The 20,569-nt window shown below is 33.6% G+C and overlaps 1 protein-coding gene across 2 annotated transcripts in view; it reads left to right on the forward strand.

Moving 5' to 3' along the window:
• Nucleotides 1–3,742, forward strand: part of LOC134852258 (endoplasmic reticulum resident protein 44-like) — a 91,237-nt gene extending 87,495 nt beyond the window's left edge. The window contains exons 11-15 of one of the 2 annotated variants that reach the window (XM_063868536.1): nucleotides 1,192–1,333; nucleotides 1,526–1,631; nucleotides 2,444–2,536; nucleotides 2,776–2,814; nucleotides 2,962–3,742. In XM_063868536.1, the coding sequence (XP_063724606.1) occupies nucleotides 1,192–1,333; nucleotides 1,526–1,631; nucleotides 2,444–2,536; nucleotides 2,776–2,814; nucleotides 2,962–3,048 (467 nt within the window). In that variant the 3' untranslated portion in view covers nucleotides 3,049–3,742. The remainder of the gene's footprint in view (nucleotides 1–1,191; nucleotides 1,334–1,525; nucleotides 1,632–2,443; nucleotides 2,537–2,775; nucleotides 2,815–2,961) is intronic. The other variant, XM_063868537.1, reaches the window with a different exon arrangement.
• Nucleotides 3,743–20,569: the final 16,827 nt, after the last annotated feature.

Here is a 20,569-nt window from a genome sequence, read left to right on the forward strand (position 1 = left end):
TTATTTCTTTTGTTAAAAGGAACGCTAACTCCACTATCGAAAAGCAAAAGTATAAAGGTAACAAAAAACTTGGTTGACTTATAGTTTCGGAAGTGGAATTTAATTTATAGATTTCCCAGTGGAATAAAAAGTTTATTTATTGATCATTGTTCTCAACTTGGGTAAATTTTATCAAAAAAGTGTCGATCATTTGTTGTTTTTGAAATTCAAAAGAGCTTTAAGGCCCTATATTTTTTATTTGAAATTCAATTTTAAAAGTTTTTTTACAAAGCAAATCAGTGTTTTCTATTTCCTTGCTTTGATGGCTCTTTTCCAACTTGTCGCGATGATTTCATCACGTTTTTTTCTTCAGAAAAAGTCTTTTAAATTAGTTCAGGCTCAAATGTTTGACTTTTGATTTCTTTTTTAGATTAATTCATTTCTTTTCTTAAGAGGAAGGAAAACTCCACTGTCGAACATCAACATAGTAAAGGTCACGAAAAACATGATCGACTTCTAGTTTTGAAAATGGAATTTAATTTTCATATTTCTCAGCGAAATTATAAGGTAATCTATCAATTTAGTTTTTGCAAATTGTGTTAATTTAATCTAAAAGTGTCACTGATAATTAATTCTAGAATTTAAAGGGCTTTAAGGTCAACTAGTTTTTACTTTGAAATTCGAAAGATGAAAGTTTAAAAAGAACAAATCAGTATTTTTGTTTCTCTGCGTTCATTGTGTTTTTTCCAACTGTCTGTGTTTATGTTCATTGTTGTTTTCTGTTAGGTATTTAGTTTTGCCGTTTGCTCAAATTGTGTGTCAATGAGCGTTATGAAGACTTTAAATGTTTGAGGCGATTTTTTTTCAGGAAAAAGTGGAAAATTAAATCCCGCCAAATTTTATTTTTTGCAGCTCCCCGATTATTAAAGCGGAAATAGCCCGAAAAAAACGAACGTTTTTTAGGTTCGAAACTAGATTCCAATTTTAAAATTTTGCAGCGGAATAAAAAAAGTTACCTATTGTTCCAGCTTTCTCTATTCAGTTTTCCTTAGAGAAATTTAGAGAGCTTCAATGTCATATAGTTTTATCTTCGAGATTTTTTTTAAAATTAAAAATCAGTTTTATGAATTCAAGCAATTGAATTTTCTCCTTTGAGAAATGTTTTATTCGTAGCTACAAATGGTTAAAATTGTAAACAGTGTTGTTTTGTAGAATCTGTGACATTCCTGACGGCGGACGGGGTTCAGTTCGCTCACCCGCTGCACCACATGGGCAAACAGATAAAAGACTTGCCTGTTCTAGCTATAGACAGTTTCAAACATATGTATGTGTTCCCCGACAACGACAAGATGTTGTAAGTGGTCAAGAAATTTTTGTTTCTAAATGAAGCTGTATGTTGATCCCAAACCAAACTAGTTTTAGAATCATTATTTGAGTTATACCGGACATGGCTGTCTTATTGTTGGTCGGCCACTGACCGATTCCAGCTCAGAAAACTAACTACTGCTGTGCTGTTGCTGATATTTTGTTTTTATTTTTGTTTCAGTGACGCAGATGCTCTGAACACGTTCATCAGTGACCTTGAAACTGGTAAACTTCACAGGGAGTTCCACCACGGACCAGATGTAGTCGTCGCTAAAAAGGCCATAGAGGTCAGTCACTCAATCTTTTATTTCACTGCTGCTGTTCTGACGTTTGTTCCTCCATGTGCAGCTGTTTTAATTTGCAAAAATTTGGAACTGACAGGCTTAACTAAAACGAGCAATCTGTCAGTTTTGAGCAATTTTAGTATGCAAATTTCAATTTTTAGGTAAAAAATTAGTATTTGTCTACAAAAATTGTCAGAAATGGTTTTTTTTGCTCTGTTTATAGAATTCTGTTCCAACTTTTTGTAACTATCTGTAATGTCAAATTGTTGACAATATCCTTTTCAGCGAGCCTGAACGAAATCAATTATCCTATAACTGTTCTTTTCGTCGTAGGAAATCAGTGTTTTACTAATATCAGCTCGTTAAAAACGCCTTCAAAAATTTGGTTAACTAGAAAGTACCGTTTTTTTCACCAATTAAGTTGCAGGTACTCAAGGTCGCCGATATTGTCAACAAATTGGTATTAACTATGTTTTTGAATGATTTTTTTAGTTGTGAAGTTAAACATTGTTTTCTTTGAACTGCTCGTTAATAGTAGCTACCAAATAAAGTTTCAGTCCTGGAAAAATTCGAAATGTAATAATTGAACATGCTAGAATTTCTCCAGTTCCAAAGTTTCGCTCTCCTGATTGTTTGAGCCAGCGGGGAGTATTGAATTAGTCTGAATGCCTGGAAGCAAAATGGTTTGTTTACTGTTCAGTATGAAGGCTTAATCTATCTCTAGCAAAAGTTTGTTGCTTGTTTGTTAAAACTTAAAAAGGGTATATGTGATGTGTCCATGTGTTATGTTTGTACCCAAGTGGCTTTGTTTGCAGTCGAAACCACAGGAAACAAAAGGCTCCATTCCTGTCAAGAAACTAAATGTCGAAATTCCGACGGCTACTCGAAAAGCCGAGGAAGAAGTAAAGGTTTGTGATGGCGTAGCTGAAACTGTTGTAACGTGTGCTGTTTTTACCCCTTTCATGGCTTCATGTAGTTGCTTTCTAATTAGTTTGTAAAGGTTCTTCCTTCTGATATTCAGCGGGTTTGCGAGAACTCAGATAACCATAAATACTTCTGTAGTACAGGAGCGGATGTATTTAATAGTTTTAAAAACTAAAAAACAACAGCGTTGAGTTTAATAAAAAAAGATGAGCTTGCGTTTCAGGGCAAATCAACAGATGGACGAAATGCTAGACAGGACCAGGTATCATATATTTATCGAATGCTACAAATATTTTTTCTTCTAGTTATGCAATATCTGTATGCCTGACCCTATATCAGTTAGAGCTATAAAGATTTCCGTTTTTTGTTCCATTTGTCGGCCAATTGGTTGAGAAACTGTTCTTTCCAGAAGGCACCACCAAGCACCCCGCCAGAAAGTCAGTTTGCTAAACTGGCTCCATCCGACCTTAGATACTCGTTCAGAGACGAGCTGTAACCGCAACCGAACCATGCTGCAGTATTCGAAAGCCAGTGGTGCCCCCCGCAGTCGAATCGAGTCTCATTGGGCCAATTATTGTACAAATTGAATCATATCTCGGTCCGACAACCACGGCTCTAAAGTGCTACAATACCAAATTACTAAAAATGTGGAATTCATTGTTGCAGAGTGTATTTTGATAGCAAATAAATAAATGCAATTTAGTTTTGACGAATTTCCATGGAAAATATGCGAAGCTAGCTTTCAAAACTAAATGCTTTTTATTTGTTTGACGGCAAAATTAATTAAGGATCTCTCAAGAGTATCCACATAATAAATCAAAACTGGTTGATCAGTTTTGTTTTCAGAAAGCTAAATTGCGGCCTTATGTGCTTCGATCCAAAATTCCATTTTCGATGTACAATATATTTTCATTTGTTTATAACTTGACTTTGGTTTGTACTTGAATGTAGTGAATCGAAGCTCGTAGCTGGTATACAAACTTAATTTTGACAAAAAAAAATCAAGTGAAGAAGTTTGTGAGTGATTCCCGAAAGGTTTTTTTTTTGCTACGAGGTTGAATTAATGAAACATGGTTTTTATTGGGGCTATCTCTGCTTTGTAGAATACTTCATCATTATCAAATCCCAGATGCCGAAGTTCAACCAATTAGGTCAAGTCAAGTCAAATTAAATCTGTATATTTCAATTTCATAATTTGAGTTAGAACCGAAGTGTAACTCATAGAGTAATTTCGGATAGGGTACACCGTCTGCTCGTCACGCTATCTTATTTTCGGCCGGATAGATTCGTGCAACTTCTTAGTCTAATACCGATCCTAATCTTACTCTTATACTATCTAGTCTCAGGTTGTTTAACTAGTCTCTGCTAGGCTCAATAGATCTAGGGTATACTGGTTTATTGCGGCTGCTGAAGTGCTCAGGAGAGTCCAACTAATTTCTAAGTTAAATTCAAATCTCTCTGGTGCTGAAATTACAAGTAACTTCAGCACTTACAAATAAGTGGGTTGTTAGTTAGATGGATCATGATTGGTTAATATTAAATACTTTACATTGGTAAAACATTTAATTTATCCAATCATAAAATATAGTTTAGATCAGGTTCCACCCATCCGGGTTTTACAGTGTTTTTTAGAACAGTTCTTCTGTAGTTCAAGGATGGATGATGGACGTTGGTATTTGGCGAACATCACAATTTTCTTTCGCTTCTCCTTGTGACAACGACTGAGTCTTTGCAACAAAACCAATTCTGATTTCAGAATGGTTGGCTATGTCAGGTTTTTCTGTTCTTCAGGGAGAACTTCCTTTGTATCTGATCTAGCTTGGGAATGGCGTGGAGATTGTGCGTGGAGGGGATGCCTGATTACTCGGATCTGTACGTATACTTGAACATCGAGGTGGTCATTGGTCTAGTTCAATGAAGTCCTTTTCTGCGAAGTCAAGTCGTACTCTAAATCCTTTGAGTTGTGATTGTGAGTGGCATATCGATTGTAGTTGGTCATTCTCTCTCGAGTGTAGTGAGGTCGTCTTGTCTTTTGATGTTCGTCCTTGGTGTTGTATTCTGATCTATATATTGCATCATGTGATTTTACATTTTATAAAACTTTTATTAGTTTAATATTTTTTAATCATGATTTTAGTTAGTTGTTTTCACAAAAGCTTTTTGTTTTAGTTCGGTTATTTTGAAGAGTTACTCACCCTTGAGTAGCTCTTATTAAAAATAAAGGTGTGGTCACAAAGCGTGGATGTAGCGCGGTGGGTTAGGCCGGCTATAGAGCATGCTCAGGACGTCCTTTCCTGGTGGGTTAGGCCAGGTGTGGGAGTATGATTTCATGCGGTTTTTGTGAGGGGTCCTGTTATGTGACAACGTTTTATGTTGGGTTTGTTGTGGTTTTACTTATGTTTCTTTGGTTGTGTCCTTTTTTCAAAAATCAAATTGTTTGTGGTATGGGTTTGTCTTTCGACTTTTTTGTGTTTTATTATTTCTTTCTAAGACTTTATAATAGTCTTCAAAAGAATTAATTATCCAGTTTTAAACTGGGTTAATCCGGTTTGGGTACCGTTGGTTTCCTTTTCTTAGTCATGCTGTTATTCTATGATTTGTGGTATTTAGTAAGCTGCGTTGGTTAGTTTTGTTTAGTATATGATTTCTCTCCAACCGGGTTAAAGGAAAGTTTGAAACTTGTTATCGTGTGTTAGAGTTATTGAGTGTGAAAACTTGAAACTGAAATTCATTATTTTAAACAATTCTTCGTGGGCGAGCTGTGCGAGTATGGATAGAATTTCTGTGCGAGTGAATGAAAATATCAAAAGGTTAGTACTGCAATTGCATTTTATTAATTTACTGCATAGAATTTGGAAATTTACTGCTAGTAATGGGGGAATTTTAAGATACAAATTTTCATCATATGTAGATTTACTGCTTTTGGGGGAAAATTTTATAAATTAATTTACTGCATTGGTATTGAATTTATAAATTTATATGTGTAAGAGATTAATAGAATTTTGGAAATTTGTTCGATGAAATTTGCGATTTTTTATTTGTCTTTTGTGGTTTTTGTAGGTGATCGTCGGATGAAGGCTAAAAATCTAAAGAAAACATGAATAAAGAATGGTGAGTGTTTATTTTTTAATTAGTTAGTAATATTCATTTAATTCATACTTACCTGTTAGTCGTCGGGGAAAAAACCGTGGGGGAAGATGTCGTGAATTAGTTCTGAAGTTGTTAGTAGTTTAGCTAATATGCGGATGATATTTTTAGTTTGAAGTAGTGGCCAAAGCAATTGAAGTGCCTTAATGGTGGTTAATTCTTCAGTGCCTACTGCAAACTCATAAGGTGTGTTTTGGATTAAGTTATATAATTTGTGGTTAAATGTAGTGTTATGGATGAATTCTAAAATGGGGATTTCTATAGGCTGTACAAACTCGTGCGGGATAAGGAAGGGTCGGGATTCTTCGGCGTTGAAGGTCTTGGTGATGGGACAGAAGATGTACATTTGGGTTATGGGGTCATAATTACGAAGAATACCATGAAGGTTAGTGTCTTTAATACAATATGTGAAATTTAGGAAATATGGTGAAGTGTATTTTGAATTGATGAATTGGAAACGATGGTGTGGTTGTCTAGAGGGTGTGTGGAGGTCAAAGTGATTTTGGATGAAACGATAGTAACTGTATGTATGTGTTTGTTTAGTTCGCAACATAATATCGTGTGAGCAGTGTAAATCTCTTTCGTGTGGTGCAAGGAAATGAAAGGTTAGTGAGAAGATTTGGAAGCGTTCTTTAAAACTTTCGTATGCTTGTGTGCTTGTTAGTGCTTCTGAAATAATGTGATCAAACTTTCGGTCAAAGATGTTTAGTGTAAATACATATGGTGTCTTGATGAAAAATTTCTCGGTGATTTGTGGGTTAGCGAAGCGATCGTCGTCTAAGAATTGATCTTGGTTAGCTCTTATGATGTTGTGATCGTAGTATTCTAGTGTATATTCATTAGCTCTAGGTGCAGTGTGTATTTTTAGTGATTTTTTATATCCAACGTAAGTAAATTGTCTAGCGGTGAGTGGTGTAGTTAGTCGATATAGCATGTCTTTGTTTCGGTCTATATCAATGGATGTGTTAGTTAAAGGTAAGCAAAGAGGGTTTGTGAAATGATAGTATGAGGTCCAAGAGAGAGTGGGCATTAAAACGTATTCGTCTACAAAGTTGCGTGTTTCGTTAGCGTCATGAGGGGTGTTTAAGGTGTATTGTGGAAATGAGGGTAAAGTGATGGCTAAAAATTCTCTAGTGTTAGTATGTTGGGGGTGGTTGATGTATTCTCGGGCTGTTCCTGGTTTTGCTGGGAAAGGATGGTTGGGGAACTTTCTTTTAAAAGTGCGATAAGCTCTATTAGTGTTGAGTGAGGATTCAGTTGATGTGGATGATGGTGCTAATGATTCGGTATAATTTGAAGAGGGTGTAGGAGGATTGGTTGAATTTGTAGTGGAGGAGATTTGGTTTATGGTCGGGGTGTTAAGGTGGTAGGGTTGTTGTTGGAGGGTAATAAAATTGTCTAGCTCTGGTGAGATTCGGGGGGTATCTGGAGATGATTGGTCAGAGTGGTATGAGGAGTAGGTTGGGGTAACTTGGGAAGCATAAGAGGGTGTAGGAGTGATTGGGTCAGGGTTATTTGATAATATGGGTTGAAAAGGAGGTTGAGAAAAATGAGAAGGGTTATGAAAATTATTGGATGGAGATGGTTCTGAGTCGGCAAATTCGTCGGGGGTTTCAATATTCGGGTTATTTAGCTGTGAAATGGAGTATAAAACTGAAATTTGTGAGTTAGTGTCGGAATTCATGCCTGATGTTACATTGCTAGATGGAAAATCGGGTGGCGGAAAAGCAAAAAGTGGGATTATTGGGATTGAAGAGGTAAGGTTGGTTGGATGGGAATTTGATCGATGGAGTGATCCAAGTTGGCGGCTCATCGTGGGCTAAAAAAATTATTATTTTGAGATTGAAAAGCGGTGGTATGGGGCTGTTCAATAATTTGTTCATAAGTATTATCATCTTGTGATGGATGTGTCATTATATGTTGGACGGGACTTTGTGATGTGGTGAGTCGAAAATTTGGATTATGTGTGATTGCTAAATTTCTAAAATTTCGCGGGGCTAGGGATAGTGGATGGTTATTTGGTAGGGGTGGTAATTGTGGTGCCGTTGGCTGTGTGTCGACATTGTTATGTTCTTCGTCGTATGTATTTTGTCGTGTTGTTATTTTTGTGTTATATTCTTTTATTTGTGCGTCTAAAAGAATTTTGTTTATAGATGTGGAAAAGATTCCAAAAAATCCTGCAAAGAGTATGCGTGCTACGCTTGCTTGTCTGTTTACTTGTGTGTGTATAGCACATGTATTGTAGATTCCTTTTAAGAGTGAGAAAAGAAATCCAATAAAGTTAAACATTGCGTATAAAATAGTCAATTTTTCTAAGATGTAGTAGGGCCATCCTAGAAAATCTAGGATCTCATTTTTGAGTGTAACAAAGCTAAAAATGTTAATTGGTGATATATCTTGGGGACGGTATTTTTCGCCGTTTAGATATATATAATCTTTTATGTCTTTAAAATATCCGCTATAGTCTTGCGTGTAGATATCGGCAAATCCTGCGGTTTCTGCAAGTTTGCGTAAGTTTTGGTCAATTGATTGTCTTTGTATAGTGTCCATTTGTGTTAATAATTCTTGGAATTGTTGTGTTCTAATGTGATGTTGAATATCTGATTTTGAATAGATTCCTATTGATTGTAAGTCTATATTTGGGTTTCGAGCGATAGCGCGAATGCTTTCTGGTGAAAATTTTTTGAGTGATTGCATTAATGTGGGGTATGGGGTGAGAAGATAATATTTATTTTCATCAGGGTTTAGTTGTACTACATTGTGGCTATTTTCTGATCCACATGGGACTGCGGTATCCCAGAAATAGGTTCTTCGTGAAAGTGTATCCACGAAATGTACTTTATTCTTATAAAAGATAGGGATTCTTTTATAACATCGTTTATCTTCAAAAACGTATAGTGGTGATACTTTTTTAGTACAAGTATAAAACCATAAGATGTTTCCTTCATAGTCTAAAAAATTTGATCTATTTCCTGATAATAAATATCCTGCGTAGGGTATTTTTAATACTGCTAGTGCAAGTGATTGTAATATTTGTGTTCGTTCTAATTCGCATAGTTGATGTAGTGTTTCTAATTCGGAGAGTGACATTTCTTGAAAAATGCGGCTAATTGTATAGTCTAGTTTCATATCCAAATGAATATCATAGTGGATATTACCAAAATATGTGGTATTCATTAGTGATAATTCTTGTAAGCGTGTGCTTCTGGTGTCATAAGGTTTTAGATGTCCACCAGGTTGTCCGTTGCTTTTTTCAAAATTAACTGGTATATAGGATGTTCCTTCGTTTAGAGGATGACCTGTGGCATATGGGTCGATTTTTACTTTTCCAGTGGTCATGTCGAATCCTTTTTCATATTCAACTAAAATTTCAGAGTATTGTGTTCTGTGAAGTGGATTTCTGTATTTACATGCAAGTTCTGTTTCTTGATATATTTGAAAACGTGTCAATTTATTTTCTATGTTATCTATGTTTCTAAAATCGGAACTTAGTTTTCGTGATGGATGGACTTGTTCGTAAGGAATTGATTGTATGAAATATTTTTCGTGAAATTTTATCATACGAGCGTGTATTTTTGCTACTTGAAATGTTGTACATGTGTCTTCGGGGAACCAAACAATTGTTGCTTGTGTTCTCGTTGTAGGGTCGCAATATCCTTGATCATTTTTACAAGGTAGTCGGATTCCTTGATAGATCATTGTATTATCAGATAAATCTCGTGTGAGTTGTATTTTTTCGAGTTGTATTTTCCAATCGAAAAACATTATTTCTTGATATCCTTTATTTTTTGTGTCTGCTTTGCAGTTTGATGGGTTATTTATACCAATGTGTGGTATCCAATGTTTATCATGTAGGTCATATGTTAATCGTCCGTGTGCGCCGTTATACGGGTATTTTTCGTCTAGTCTTATATGTCCTTGGTGTCTTTCAAGTTGTGATTGATGTACAGAGTCTGAAAAAACTTGAAAATTAACTAATTTTCTTTGGGAGTTTTTATTTTTTGTGATGTTTAGTCTAAGTAATTCATTTTTACAATCGTCGGGATTGAGATGTAAAAGACGTTCTATATTACTTTGGTAGAATGATTCATGGTCAAGTCGGTTTTTGTTTCCGTTCGAGACTTGTGAACAATGTACTTTCTTTTCGGAAAATGTTGCTGTGAATTTATAACCTGTAACTGTTGTTGCTCGGGCTTTTGAATAGAGTGTTGCTATTATATCTGTGGTTTCTATAGCTTGTGGTTCTGTTTCACATTGTGATACTTGATTGATTGCATATTTGTGTAGTGTTTTTTGTTCATTTTCTTCGCAATCGTAATGTGTTACTAATAAATCTTGTGGTCCTGTACGAGGGGAAGGGTTTATGTTTTGAATTGAAGTTACTAGAAAAAGGGTTTGGAGAAAATTTAATAATTTTAGAATATACATGTGTATGATAATCCTGAGTATGGATTATAAAATGTAATGTAACCAATTGTGTTTTTGGTGTATCTGTCGTATTTATATATTACTTCGGTAGTTATAAACGGTGGTGGTAGTGATTGAGCTGTGATGTTAGGTGGATTTAATGGGTAGGGATGTTGTGTAATATTGTTTAATTTAACTGTGATTTCAAACTTTAATTGTAAACTGTTTTGTTGGAGTATTTGAATATTGTGATCACGGATATCGTTGTGAATATCTTGGCGATATTGTAATCTATTAAGTGCCCAGTTATGAAGGCGGTTACTTTCGTGATGCTGTCCAAATAATGGTGGGGGTGCTGTGAATGTATTCCAATCTAGTCTTAAAGGAATATTTATTGATGATTGTTCTCGATATCTGGCGTCGAGATTATTTGGAAAATTTAAGTTAAAGGGTAGTGGTGAAAATTGACTTATTGATGGTGTTGATGGTAGTGATAATGTTTCTGGTAGTGATGAGGATGTTGTTGTATCCGTAGAAATATCTATGGGGTCATTGGCTAAATTTGGTTCACCTTGTGTAAATGAATGTGTAGTCCAATATGGTAGTCGTGATGTTAGGTTTGGGGGGTTAAAAGGGTTTTCTCGTATTTGTTCAGATGTTGGTGTTGAACCTAAGTAGTCTGAAGGTAGACTTGAAGTGCTTCGTTGTGAAAGAAGTGTAGGGGTTTCTGGTGTGATACCAGTGGTGTTTTCTGGAGTGGTTTGTGTTGGGGATTGAGGTATATCAAAATGAACTCGGGGAGTTTGAAAATTTCTATTTCGTCGAGGATGTATAATTTGTCTATTTATTTCTGTTGTGTTTTGGTTTTGACTAAGGTTTCGTATTCTACTTAGTTCTTGTGGTAGTGTTGGGTAAAGATTATATGTTGGTTCACTTAGAGGTGCTTGTCGTTGAACTGGTTCTAGTGGTTCAGATAAACGAGCGTGCCGTTCTTCAAAGGTGTATGGATTGTCTTGAAAAGAAATTCGTGTAGATGTTTGAGGATTTTGAGTAGTTGAAGGTGGTGTTGGATTATCTTGGGATGATGTCGGTGAAGACTGATTTTGTGACTGTTGGGTAGCAATTTTTGATGGATTTTTGAATTGTTACTTTAGTGAGAAGGTTTATGTTTATTATAATATTCTTCTAAAAAAAGAATTAGAAAAATTGTTGCTAGGGCAAATGTGATGATTGCTTTCTTTATACATTTACATATGGTCAAAATGAGGGATGATAAAAATGTTATAAAGATTACAAACAATAGAAAAATATCAGTTCTACTGAAAATTGTTCGTATCATTTAGACAAGTTGTTAAAATCGTACCTGTGGATATATTCAAGGGTTTTGGAAAGTTGGAGGTATAGTTCAATTATTGTGTAGAAAATTAAGAAAATATTACAAAAAATTATTATGATTATTAGAAAAGATTCGATGATATCAAAAAGAAAGATTATAAAAGCTTGGAGTATTGAAAAAAAATGTTTAAAATTGATAAGTATTTGAACGACTGTTTGAGAGAAAAGCATTTAAGAAATGATCTCTTGGTCGAATATTTTTTGCTGTTTGAGGCGATTTTCTAGTGTGGTCGAATTATTTATTAGTTTTTTGACAAGTGGGTTGAGTTTCGTAAAAATTTGTTGGGGCAATTTTCATGGTGACTGGGAGGTCGTCTTTTTCTTTATTTTTGTTTGTCAAATGATCCGGGGTATGGTGAGATTTTTATACTTTAGGCTAATTAAAATTTTCATTTTGTGACTTTAGGCTAAGTTATCAAATTTGTTTTGGGGGTATTCGTGGTCTGAGTTGGGGAAATATTGTTGATCTTTGGGTTATTAGATAAGGGAGGGGTACGGTATTATGGTGATATTTATTTTAGCTGTCAAGTTGGAGTGGTTTGCTTATTTTTAACCTGGAGGTTGTAAAGTTATAGTTAGAGATGTGCCTGGAGTTCTAGATTATTCGTCTAATTGATTTTAGTTTGAGTTAGAGAAAGTGGCGGATTGGATGAATCCTATTGGTCTATTTTGAACTAGAATTATTGCGTACTTGTGAGCATGTTATTTTGAAAAAATGAAATGAAAAATGTTACGGAGGTTTCAAGATTGTGAAGTGTAAAATTTTTTAAAATTACTTTTTAAATTCTACTTTCTTTAATATTTTAGATTGGGGGATGAACATTTTGTAGTTTTTTCGTGGTTGATTTCGGAGTCTTGTTGTTTTTCTATGTTCTGATTTGTCTATTTCTTCTTGGGGTATTATTTGTTCTGTCATTTTTCTATTTTTTCTTTGTTTTGGAGATTCTTTTTGGTTTTGTGTTTTGTTTTTGGTGGCGGTTGGTTTTGTGTTTTGATTTTCGGTGGGGTTATCATTTTGTTCTGTGTTTTTCAGATGTGGTTCGTTTTGAATAATTTTTAATCCTGTGAAAGAATATAATTGGGTTAATTCGCGGAGTGCGTATTCTTTTGGGTAATAAGGTAATAGGTTGTTTCGATGTTGAACGATTTCTTTTTTGTTTGAGTCGATAATTTTATATGTGACATCAGTGGGTTTTGCAATTATTTGGTATGGTCCTTTTCGAAGGGGTTGTAATTTTTTAGAAATTCCTTTTTGAGTATTAAAATTAGGTATTAAAACAAATGTTCCAATTTTTAAATCGGAAGCTGGTGTAAAACGTGAATTGATTTGTTCATTTATGTTTTGTCTTTGTAATAACTTTTTCGTTATTTTTTGGTAAATTTCATTGTGTTTCTTATCTCTATTTAAAATCCATTCGGTGTGTGTACCGGAGGCTAATTTAAGAATTTGTGGGTGATGAAAATGATCTTCATCGTGCGTATGTAATGGTAGGTTATAACAAATTGAGTCTTTATTTGGTTGACAATAACCTTGTGCGTTTTTATGAGAATTTGCTGTAAACATTATTGGTTTCCGTGGCTTTTGGTTAAAAACCATTTCGTATGGTGACATTCCTAAAGTTGTCGTGATTTGTGAATTATATGCTAATGGAAATAATTTTACATCTGCTGACCATTCGGTATATTTTGTATCATTTCCGTTGATGATACATCTAAGATATTCTTGTAGTGAACGGTTCATACCTTCGACTAAGCCGTTTGTCCAAGGTGCATGAGATGTACGTGGTTTGTGTTTAATGTTGTATAAATGACATAGTGTTATTATTTCATTATTTATGAATTCTGTACCATTGTCTGTGACTAAAATTTCTGGTAGTCCGAATTTTGCTATCCAGTGTTCATAGAGTGTTGTATATGCGTAATAAGCATTACAATGTGGTACTGGGTTAAGTGCTACATAGTGTGTGAATGCGTCAACAATTACCATAATGTAGGAGTTTCCTTCTGATGAGGGTGAAATTGGTCCTTTAGTATCAAATGAGATACGGTGATTAAAGTACAGACTTTGTCCTTTAAAATCTTGTTTTTGTGCTATTTGTTTTTGATTTGGGTAAGGTTTATTCAGTTGACATACTATACAATCATTGCATAGTACTTTTATCCAAATTGGTGCATTTGGGAAGTAAAAATTTTGTATAAAATTTGAATATGTTTTCTCTGATCCAGAGTGTCCTTTAATATTTTGTGTATGTGATATATTAAAAGCTATAAGAATCATACTTATAGGAAGACAGGGAACTGTAGATTCATTTAGGTTATACTCTAAAAGGTCTGTTTTTTCGTTAATTGTTGTGTTGTTAAATTTGCGAAAGTATCGGAGGAGTGTTTTATTTCCTAGAATGGTTGAATCTGCTTTGATAGGTTTAGTTTTATATTTATGCCATGATTTCAGTTGTCGAATTACTGGGTCAAGGTTTTGATATTGTTTCAGTGTTGAAATTGTAATTGTTTCTGTTGGGGGGAGAAAAATGTTTTCGATTTCTAATTTAGATAAGGGTATTGTATCAAGTGGGTCGTGAAGGTCAAAAACTTGATTTATTGTGTATTTTGAATCACTTGTTTGGGGTCCTGATAAATTTATTTTATCAGTTAAATCTTCTTTTTCAATTAAGGGAAAATGATCTTTTTTAGGCAGGTGTTGTTTTGTTCGTTTTTGTTGGGTGTTATTTTTTATCCATTGAGAATATGGGATTGGTTTGAAAGTTGATGTTCCAAGTAAATCAACTTCATAATGATTATTTTGACAATCTAGATAAAGTGGAAAATGTTGTAAATTATTTATTTGTGATTGTTCAATATCAGTTTTTACTGCATATTTGCATTCTAATCGAGGTGATGTTTCGTTTTCTGCAAGGTAGAATTTTATATTTTTGGGTATTTCAACTGTTGTTTTTCGTGTAAGTAATTCAGGTGGTGTATTTCGACTTAAGGTGTCTGGTAATGCAAGATTTTTTCCTGCAGTCCAAACTATATGTAAGTTTGGAAATTTCATTAGAATTAGTTGAAATCTGTAAACTCGGTGGTTTGGGTTAGATTTCTGTGTGAAGAGAAAAATGATTGGTTTGTGATCTGTGAATAAAACTGTGGGATGTTTTGATCCAAGTATCAGGAATTCATATTCTGTAAGTGTATAGATTATGGCTGTACATTCTCTCATTAGAGTTGAGAGTCTTAGCTCTGCTTGAGTGAATAATCGAGAGTTTGCTGATATAAGGTTCATTTTATTTGTACCATTATGTGATTGTAATAGTGCTGCGCCGATGCCAAAGTTCGAAGCATCGCACATTGCATAAAATGGTTGATCAGGGTCTGGAATTGTGTTTGATATTTGTTCGGTTAAAAGTTTCTTTATTTCTTCGAATCGTGTTTGATGTTCTGTATTCCATTCAAAATTATTTTGTTGTCTAAGGATGTTGTAAAATGGTCGTAGATATAATTGCATTTTATAAACATATTTACTTAAAAAGTTTAACATTCCAAGGAATTCTTGGATTTTCTTTTTATTTGTTGGTGGTTGAAGTTTTTGAATAGCGTCAATGCGTGATTTCAGTGGAGTGATTGTTTTTCTTTCTATGTTATGTCCTAAGAATTTAACTTTTGTCAAAAAGAAGTGTGATTTATCGGGGGCGGCCTTCAGATTTTCGTTCTGAAGTATTTGGTGATATGTTTCTAAAACTTTGAACATTTCGTCTTTTGTTTGTGATTGCATAAAAACATCGTCTAGATAGGTGATTGCGTTTTTCTTGAGTATCAGTGGTCTAAAAATTTTGCTCATAAAAGCTGAAAATGCTGCTGGTCCTATGGATATTCCATAGAATAAGCGGTTAAATTCATATTGTTGGTTTCCAATAACAAATTGTGTTAAACGTCGTGATTGTTCATCTAGTGGCATTTGATTGTATGCACTATTCATATCGGCGGTTGTGAAGTATTTGCCGTTTATTTTTGTTAAAATAACTTGTATTGGTTCAATGGGCCAATTACATTTTGATTCATCTATGAGTGAATTGAGGTATCTAGCATCGAGAACGATTTTTAATGATTCTCCTTTAGCTAGAATGATAACGGGGTTGATGAATGTGTTGCCTTTTGGTTGTTCTTCTTTGTTTACTGGTGATATAATATTGTATTGTTCTAAAATATCGAGTAATCTGTTTACTTTATCATGTAAGTGAATTGGTACTTTACTTGCTCTTTGTTTTTTGAAAACTGCGTCAGGTTTTAATGGGAGATGTAGTGATGAACTTATTTTACCAACATCGAATTTTGATGTTGCATAGACTGATGAATATTTAATTAGCTGTTTGGCTAATTTTTCGAATTCGTCTTGTGTTATTTGTGAATGTTGGAAGTTAAACATTGATAAGAATTTTTGTTGGTGCTCTGTGTAATTACTTATGTTGAATGTAGGTTTGAAATATGGAGTTTTTGTGAAATAATCCGTATTTCTGTTTTCGTTACTTATTATATTATTTATAGATAATTCTTCATTAAGAATTGTAGATTGGCATATATCTAGTAATTGGAGTATATTATTTACGCGATAGGCTTTTTCGTGTATTGGTGATATTGTAGCGTTGGTTTCACAATATCCTAAAAGTCCTAAAGGTAATGTTACTTGGTAAGGTGTGTTGTTATAAACATGTAAAGAAATTATATCTGAATTCGAATTTTTCAAATATTTTATTGAAGAGATTGTGATTTTGAAAAATTTATGAATAGGTTTGAATTCAAAATCTGACATATAAAATTTTTGTTTGTTTTGTTCTTTATCATATTGGTGAACTTGTTTGATTGAAAAATTATAGATGTTTCCTGATAGTGGTTTCAGGTGTTTTCTTTGTTGGTTATATATTGGATAGAATTTCGAAAAGAATGGTGGTTGTTTATTTAATCTTTGAAAAAATGTTAAGGATGTTTCTTTTGTTTTTGTATATTTATCTTTGATTAATATTTTACTATTTAGTATGTTAATTGTTGGTATATACTTTGAAATAAATGGTATTCCAATGATATTATATTTAATATCAGTGATATGGAATATTTGTTTGAATGGTTTATTTAAAATTTTGCTTTGCTCTATTGTTCTGGTAGGGAGGAGAAATAATTGGATTTTTCCGTAATTTATCAATGTTGATCCTTGTGCTGTTGCTAGCTTGCTGGAGGTTTCCAGAGGTGTTAGCTTTGGGTGTAAGGATTTTATTTCATTCCATGTGGGAATGTTTATTATGTTTGATTCTGCTCCTGAATCAATTAAAAAATCTATTTCAAGGTCTGGTGGTTGAAATTCTTTATTTCTTGGGCTTTCTAAGAGAAATGGTATTGTCCAAATTTTTTCTTTGGGTTGTTCTTTTTGTATATTTTGGTAGATGTGGTTTGTATTCAAGCATTTTGTTTTGGCATTTTGATCTGGTTGTGCTGTAGTATTTTTTGCATTTGTTTCTTGCGTTGTTGGTGTGGAATTTATGGGTGTAGTGTAATGATTTTGAAGAAATTCTGATTGATTTTCATATATATGTGATGGAAAGGGTTGTTCGTATATAACAGATTCATAGTCATTTTCGACTTTTATCATATTGATAGCAAGAGTGTTTTCAGTATCACTTTCTGAATCTGATGATGTACAATTTATTTGATTGAGTTGTAACGTATCGGTTACTGTGTCATCAATACCTGGGGGGTCTGATGTTGTTTCTGGATTAGATTGTACTTGATTGATTTGTCTTTGATGTTTAGGTGTACTGCTTCTATGACGATTATTAGATGTATTATAGTGATTATTATTTCGGTGTGGTGATTTGGAATAATTTCTGTAACGATTATTATAACTTGGGTGTCGATTTTGTGAATTATTTCGCGATCTGTTTTGATAATTGCTGTTTGGTCTGTTATAGTTCGATCTATTATATGAGTTATTTCTTGATCGATTGTTTGGGTAATTCTGGTTTCGGTTGTTTGAATAACTTCTATTTCTATTATAGGAGTAGTTTCTATTCCTATTGTATGATGAATTTCGTGATTGGTTGTTTGGATAGTAGTTATTTCTTGGTTGGGAATTAGATCTAGAAACAAATCGTTGTGTATTCGAATTTGATCTGGAGTAGTTATTTCTACTATTTGGTCTATTGTAGTGATTTTGTGATGAATTATACGTGTTTCTTCGTTCTGGTGATCTTCCTCTATAACTTGAGTTATATGGGGATTGATTTCTTGTATAACTTGTATTGTTCGGAAGTGGCTTTCCTGAACTGTTGTTGCTGTATACATTTTTGTTTGGTAGATTTTGATCTTTTTTCATGTATTGATAGAATGATTTATTTGGTTCTTTGTATTTTTGAGGTTTATTTTGACTATCTTGCTGTTTTTGTCTACATTCGGAAATACTATGTCCGTATCGTCGGCAATAATTACACCATTTTTTGAAAGATGGTTTGCCTTTAAAGTTCGGGTTCTTTTCGTAAATATTGAGTATTTCAGTGATTTTTTCAACGAGGTCTGTTTCTGATTCCTGTATATTATTAATATTAGTGGAAGTCGTTTCAATTTTGTTAACGTATTGTAATTTCAGATTTTCCGTTTCTTCTAGTTTCATCGTGATTTCTGCTTGTTCTAGTTTGTCTACTAGTTTTCTAAAATCTAAATCGGGTTCTCGAATTGAAGAAGGATGTGATGCTCTCTTTTTTATTGCTATTTTCCTTAATTGTGGTGTTAAGGTCATCATTAAGATTTCTGTCATCTTAGTGTTTTTATAGTCATGTGTATTTAGTGAATATGCTTTTCGAACTAGTGTTTCGATTCGTACTGCTATTTGCTTGATGGTTTCGTTTGGTAATCTGCGAATTTCATTACATAAAACTCTTTGTTGTTGTTTGTTTCTTTCGGAGTCAAACATTTTTGAAAATTCTTGTGTAAATCTTTTCCAGTTTGATTTTATTTCTAGAGGTAGTACTGAAAACCATTTTTGGGCTGCGCCATCTAAGGTTGTTTGTATTAACGCTGTGCGTCGATGTATCCAATTTTGATGTAGTGGCGTATTTATTGGTTCAGGTCCGATATTTAAAATCAGGTTTGCTGTTACTGCATTTAAATAATCTTCTACAGAGTATTCAGGGTCTGTTCCTGTGAAAACCATTAAAGGTTTGTTTGATGTTATTGATGATCCACCCATAAGGTATGGATTCATTGTCATTTGTAATGATTCTGCTGCATTTGGCATTTGAGAAAAATTTGAAAGTTGGTTTCTTGTTATTTCATGTTGTTGAAGATAATATGGTAGTGGTATTTCATTTTGCATTTGTGATGGTTGATACGAGTGTGCAATCATTGGATTTTGTTGTTGAATTGGTTGAAAGGATTGTGTATTAATTGGATTTTGTTGTTGAATTGCTTGTTGATGTTGTGCATTTATTGGTTGTGGAGAAAAATTCCTATGATTTATACGTGTTTTCTGTATTCCTTGTCTACGATATTCTTGAGTATTTTGTGCAAATATATCTGGTTGTAGGAAATCTTCATCTGAGGATAAATAATCCATTTGATAAGATGTTTGTTTTTTATTTTTATTTTGTTGAAAAAATGGGTAATTTTCACTGCGATCCTGTGGAGGATTTGGTTGAAAATTATTTGAATTATATTGGGCTGTTGGGTTATCCCAGTTTCGAGGTTTTGTATATTGATTAAAATTCCTTTGTGGTTGATAATTTGTTTTTGACGGATGTGTATAATTATAATTATGGTCTGCAAAGTTGTTTCTAGTGAATGTTTTGCGTGTTTTTGATGGTATTGTCACGGGTTTGTATGTTTGATAATCCATATGTGAATATTTAGGGGCAACCGAAGGTTTAACGGTTGATTGTAAGGTTACCTGTGTTTGTGAAGGATTTGTATTTCTTGGTGTTGTTAAATTTGGGCGTATTGGTGAAATACTTTGTTGTGTAGTTGTTGTGTGTACAATTTCTTCATTTATGAAGTGTGATGGTGTCTGTATATCTTGTTGAGTAAGATTCCTAGTTCCATTGAGGTTTTCATTGTGTATGACTGTAGAGTTTAAACTATTATTTTGTGTATCGGGTAAAAATGTATTATAGTTTAATGGTGTTGCATCAATTGTTAATGGTATTACTCTTACATAGTCTCTTATGTAAGATATTGTACCTATTGCTTGACTTGAGATTGATTGTGGGAAGCTTATAAATGCGGGATGAGACCATTCGGGGTCCCAAACATAATCTGATTGTTCTGTGATAGCGGTTTCATCGTTCGGATTTTGGGGTCTAAAATTTTTTCTTGCTTGTGCAATTAAATCAATATTGTGTGTGAAATAATCTATTATGAACCATGCTAAAATTTTTTGTAAATCGTGTCTGGTATGTTGTGAAACGTCGTCTTTCGTGAAATTTTCTTTAATGACGTTCAAATAACTAGAGAGTAGTGTGATTTCATGTCGTACTCTTAAATGTTTAGATGTGTCTGTCGGTGAGACATTTGTTAATGGTAGTTCATTTTCTAATATTGAAATATAACTATATATTATTGCGAAAACTTCATTGGTGAAAATGGAGTTTGCTCTTTGTGAGTTATGGTATTGGATGCTTTTTATATATTCTGAAAAGACTTTTGAAAATTCTAAATCGAGATCGTCTGTTTGAATAGTATATGTTCTATTATTATGGTTTGGGGAAGTGAATTCTATAGAGTAGATTCCATACTGTTGTGTTATGTTGCATATATCTTTTAGATAGTGATCTATGATTTGTCTTTTGATTTTTACATCGGGGAACTCTGTTTTACATGGACTAATTCCGGGTTCAAATAAATTTATGAGTAAATTTTGACAAAATAAGTGTTGTCCTCTATCAGTATCTGCGTCTACTATAAAGGGAAAGATTTCATCATCATCTGGAGTTTCTTCACCTGGAGTGTGTGTTGAGCTCATTTTTTCGTTCGATGACTGTTAATATGTAATTATTAATGTGTCGAATTGGTTGATTCCAATTGTATAGATGTAC

The sequence above is a fragment of the Symsagittifera roscoffensis genome, chromosome 1, assembly GCF_963678635.1.
Source record: "Symsagittifera roscoffensis chromosome 1, txSymRosc1.1, whole genome shotgun sequence".
Lineage (NCBI taxonomy): Eukaryota > Metazoa > Xenacoelomorpha > Acoela > Convolutidae > Symsagittifera > Symsagittifera roscoffensis.